General features: G+C 39.6%; 1 protein-coding gene across 7 annotated transcripts in view; it reads left to right on the top strand.

Annotated features, from left to right (window-relative positions):
- The window catches only part of atp2b2 (ATPase plasma membrane Ca2+ transporting 2), an 80,561-nt gene that overhangs the window by 48,723 nt on the left and 26,879 nt on the right, over nucleotides 1-4,959 (top strand). For all 7 annotated transcript variants that reach the window (XM_035661873.1, XM_035661881.1, XM_035661875.1 and 4 more), the window contains 2 exons: nucleotides 398-612; nucleotides 1,091-1,333. In XM_035661873.1, coding sequence (XP_035517766.1) covers nucleotides 398-612; nucleotides 1,091-1,333 — 458 coding nt within the window. The remainder of the gene's footprint in view (nucleotides 1-397; nucleotides 613-1,090; nucleotides 1,334-4,959) is intronic.

Genomic DNA, 4,959 nt, shown 5'->3' with positions numbered 1-4,959 from the left:
CACCGATGCTATGCATCGGGAGCAATTTGGGGTTCAGTATCTTGCTCAAGGATACTTCGACACGTGGCAGGAGGAGCCGGGGATCGAACCAACAATCTTCTGATTAGGGGACAACACGCTCTGCCTCTGTGCGACAGCCGCAAGCAGAATGATATATATATTTGGTAATGGAAGAACGAGTGATAAATGATTATGATTAAGGTCTGTCTAACCTTGTTGCCCAGTCCAATACAATAAACTTAAGTAATAAATCCTACCTTCATATGGTTGTAATGTTCAGTTTTTGTTGAAACTGTTTTAGAAAGAAACTTCATGGTCATGTTCCTATGAATCCAATCCACTTTCATTATATATCGCTCCATTGGCTCAGCTGGAAACCTTTTATATCTTTTTTCAGGTTTGCTCATGTCGGCCATCACAGTCATCATCCTGGTCCTGTTCTTTGCCATTGACAACTTTGTGATGCAGAAGCGCCCATGGATGCCAGAGTGCACTCCCATCTACATCCAGTACTTTGTAAAGTTCTTCATCATCGGTGTGACTGTGTTGGTGGTGGCTGTGCCAGAGGGGCTACCGCTGGCTGTCACCATTTCCCTAGCCTACTCTGTCAAGGTGAACCAGTGTATAACACATATAAACACATACAGTGCATACATTGAGGCACTGCTGTATTTCTGCTGTGAGGGCTGGCCATTTACTCACTGTACTCATTTAGTAGTATATTTTTAAGACTGGGACTTTTATGAATGTATTTAATTTTTATGCAGTTTTTGTTGTTTTTCATTTGACTTTGCTTGTGCAAACTTAGAATGAAAAATGTGGTGTTACATGAGAATTTGGTATAGTTAATGGTCACACTGTGTTGAGCTTTTTTAATTCAACGTCTGTTGCTGTAACTTAAATAAACATTTTAACATACAGTGTGAGCATAAGCAACCCTCTTTTTGTGATTGTAACCAGTATAGTCGGTAAAATTTAAACAGTGCAAGTGCCTGATAAGCTAATTTATGTAATAGGTCAAATATTTAAAAGCATTTTCAAATATGCATTGGAACCAGATCCTGATCATCACGTTTTTTTCTACCCACAGAAAATGATGAAAGACAACAACCTGGTGCGTCACTTGGATGCATGTGAAACGATGGGCAATGCTACAGCCATCTGCTCTGACAAGACAGGCACACTAACCACTAATCGCATGACGGCTGTGCAATGTTATATTGGAGATGTGCACTACAAAGAAATCCCGGAACCTGGAGCTCTGCCACCCAAATCACTGGACTTACTGGTCAATTCCATCTCCATCAACAGCGCCTATACCACCAAAATACTGGTAAGCCATCTGTAATCGGTAGCCATTGCAGAAGTAACTTTATAGGCTTTTCCTCGTGGTGTTTAACATACATGTAAAGACATAATGTTACTGCATCTGAACACATACATCTAAATATAAGAATTTATCTTTTACAAAATTAGATAATATATACCATACATACTACTTCCATTATAGCGTACATCATATATGGCACTCTCAATTAACCATTAATCACAATATTAAAGCTATTCTATTATACTAAAGCCTATTTAGCTGAGACTTAAATATAATGGGTTAGCTGCATAGATTTCTGCTCCCTCTGTGTGACAATGAAACCTTATCACGAGACCAGCCCTGAAACAGTGAGACAGTTCTGCAGTGCTTTCTTTTTGGCAAAGCAGGCGGTCTGTGTCCTTGGCTGCTGTTTTAGATTCATGAGGCATTCACTCAACTTGTCACCTTTAGAACGGTTGTGTAATTTTATCTTATCTGATATTTAGAGCATACCAGACTGTAATTGAATCCAATCTATCTAAGTGCTTAAGATGATCTCTTGTTTACAGTGAATGCAGCGAATAGAGATATTCCCTTAGCCAATTAGACCTGTATGCAATAAGAAATGGATACGTAAATAGATAGATATATAAATATATAGACGGACTGTTACATTTTCTAATCACAGAATCTGAAACCTGTTTGCATTGATATTCCTTCAGGTGACAGGTCTGGTACATAATAAAGAATTTGGCAAAGATATCCTGAAAGCTTATATTGCCAAGATCAGGATGTCTTCAGACTGTTAGAGCAACATGCCTGAGTAATAATTTTCCTGGCATGACCATGTTTACTCACCTGCACACTGACACACACACACCATTTGTGCCTGTCTTTGTGTCACTATCCTTGTAAACCCCTGTAGAGTCTATTCATTGATGGCTGACCAACTGACAAATGCCCTTATGGAACTTGCATGGGGAATGAGCTGAGCAGGCGGGACATCTGCGATAGAAGGATCCCACAGATTTCGCTTCCTACCCCTCAAGGCACGATGGCAGTCTTGGTGAAAGCAGAGTGTTGCCACTGTGTTTCTAAGATGGAGAGCTACATATTTGTGTCAACTCTAGTTTTAACTCTACTTTGAAACTTTGAAACCCAGTGGATGCACTTAGACAATGCAGTTACTTCTGGCATACAGGAAGCATAATTGTGTGTCTCCCAGGCTTTATGCCAGTTAAAAAACATTTTATAAATCTATAAAACAGCAGCAAATTTAACTTAATACCTTTACAATTCAGAGTGTATTTATTTCCATTTAGCCTTCCTTTTCCCTGTGTTTCTAAATCAGGACCTTTAGCACGGACATGTCTCCAAGATTTCATTGTCACAGTCAGGTCAAATCTGACCCCACACCACACATTGTGAAGTTTCTGTCTGCAGTCAATATACAACGGGAGTCCTTTCATTTACTCAGTGTATCATAACAGTTCTGTCTTTCTTCCACTTGCCAAATACCAGTCTCGAGATTAAGTTAGAGTACAGAGTCCAGATGGTGGTTGAGTTATGTCTGAGAGCTAAGAAACAAAACAGTGCCCATGATATAGGTTCAGTCACTGAGTACCGTTCTTTTGGATTTAAAAAATACTGAAATGTGATAGGAACAGAAAGAAACTAGTGGTGCAGTCGTTTTAGCATCACATACTTTGTATTGCATGCTGAGTGGAAACACAATGTTTTTTACTCAGATGGACAAAGGCTCAGGTGCCTTCAGAAATACAAATTGAGTTGTTTTGTATGTGTATTTGGATCACCTAAATGTTACAATCGTGATTACAACTCTATTAGTTAACTATAAAAATAAGCTTTCCACACAATTGTTCATGAAACTACATGGTGGTGGCCCAAACAAGAGAGAAAAACTCATCACATCGCATCTCTATCTATTTGAATCTATTTTAAAAATCTGTTACATTATCAAAAGTCTTTAAATGTCGTCTATAGCCACATGGTTCAAATGGTGATTTGCTGATGGAGCTATGAGGTTGCCTCAGTTTCCTTTTTCTGGCAGCGTTTCTTCACCAAGACGTGCTGCATTAACAAGATGTTATCACTTTAGAAAAACCTGGAGGAATGCATTGCAACATTACATCAGACTATTGTACCTCCATAGCTGCTTAGCTCAACGGAATTAAGCACCGGCAGAGTGCAGCTTAGACTTGGTGGCTTAAATGGCACATTTAGTCTGTTTTATAATCTTTTCATTCATAAAAGAGGTTACCTCATGCACCAGGTAGAAGATAAACTTAGGGTAAACTTTAAATGATATCAGCTTACAAGCTTGCACTGTTTTTTACCTTCCATCATCGGTAATTAGCTACAGCATGTGTTTACTGCAGCTTGTAAACCACTTAGCTACCCAACTGATTACATCAGTTGTATATACATACATCAGTTCACCAGTACATGCATATACACAGTACATACATAAAAATAGAACACAAAATCTAGTACATATAGTAAATAATAGATAGTATAATACATGTTGGCGTATCTATTTAGTGAGAGCTCTTATTAGAGTAAACAAAAGAAACAAAGGGAAAGCAAGTTGGAGAAGGACAGACGTAATTAAGGGATGGAGTGAACTCTGAAAGCAGGAAGCAAACAGGAAATTTCTGAGGAATATTTAGTGCATCCCTCTCTCCCTCCCCCGGCCGCCCCCACTCCCTCAGCACCACTTCAGCCCTGCAGTATGCTGGCTGGTGTGTTCTTATATAAGAGGCCAATCCTGTGGGATGCCAGGATGGCTATGGAAGTCTTTGATGGCTACCACACAAAGGCACAAAGGCAAAGAGGCAGGCTTTGATACCCATATCAGTTCCCCTACTGCCTCTCTGGCTTCATAATACAGCCAGTAGTATAGCTCTACTTCTTCTGTCAGCACATACAGACTCTAAAGTGGAGAAGCCTCATCCTCGAGGTAGAAATTCACACACATTTACACAATGAATCCATGCACACGTACAGTATGCGCACACTCCTACTGTACATGCACATGCTCATAGATACTGTATCCATGTGCACACGTTAACTTATTCATATTTTTTTAAGGTTGCATGCACACATGCATACAAATAAGGACACATCAGTTCGCCTTGGATGTATCTAGCAGACAGGTCAAGCGTGCTACATAGACTACATAGCAATTTGTGAATGGCATTCAGTGACGTCAATATACCAACGTCATTTCAAATGAACATGCGTCATCTCCAGTGGCACGAGCCTCATAGCAAACAGTCACCCCATTAAATATGATGTTCTTTTATTATTTTCTTTTTCTTTCAACTTTTACTTCATATTCATATTTTTTTTTATTATGTATGTGACATATTAACATAGTCTATAAGAAGATTATTTGTGTATCATGAAAAACTAGTGAAGTGCAGTTGCACACAGATACACACATCTGTCATAATCACATCGCAGGAGGTATTCAGCTCACAGGTGTATGTTCTCGCAGCACAGTGGCATGTGTTTAGCATGGCTGTGTGAGTGTCCTGGGAGCTCAGTCTCATGTTGCCTCAACCACCTGCTCAGGTCACTATTCCGGTCAGGGACAAGATAGGTAGATAATACACACACACACACAC

The sequence above is a fragment of the Morone saxatilis genome, unplaced genomic scaffold (assembly GCF_004916995.1).
Source record: "Morone saxatilis isolate NCDOM2014 unplaced genomic scaffold, NCSU_SB_2.0 Contig18, whole genome shotgun sequence".
Taxonomy (NCBI): Eukaryota; Metazoa; Chordata; class Actinopteri; family Moronidae; genus Morone; species Morone saxatilis.
This window is presented reverse-complemented; position numbering and strand designations above follow the sequence as displayed.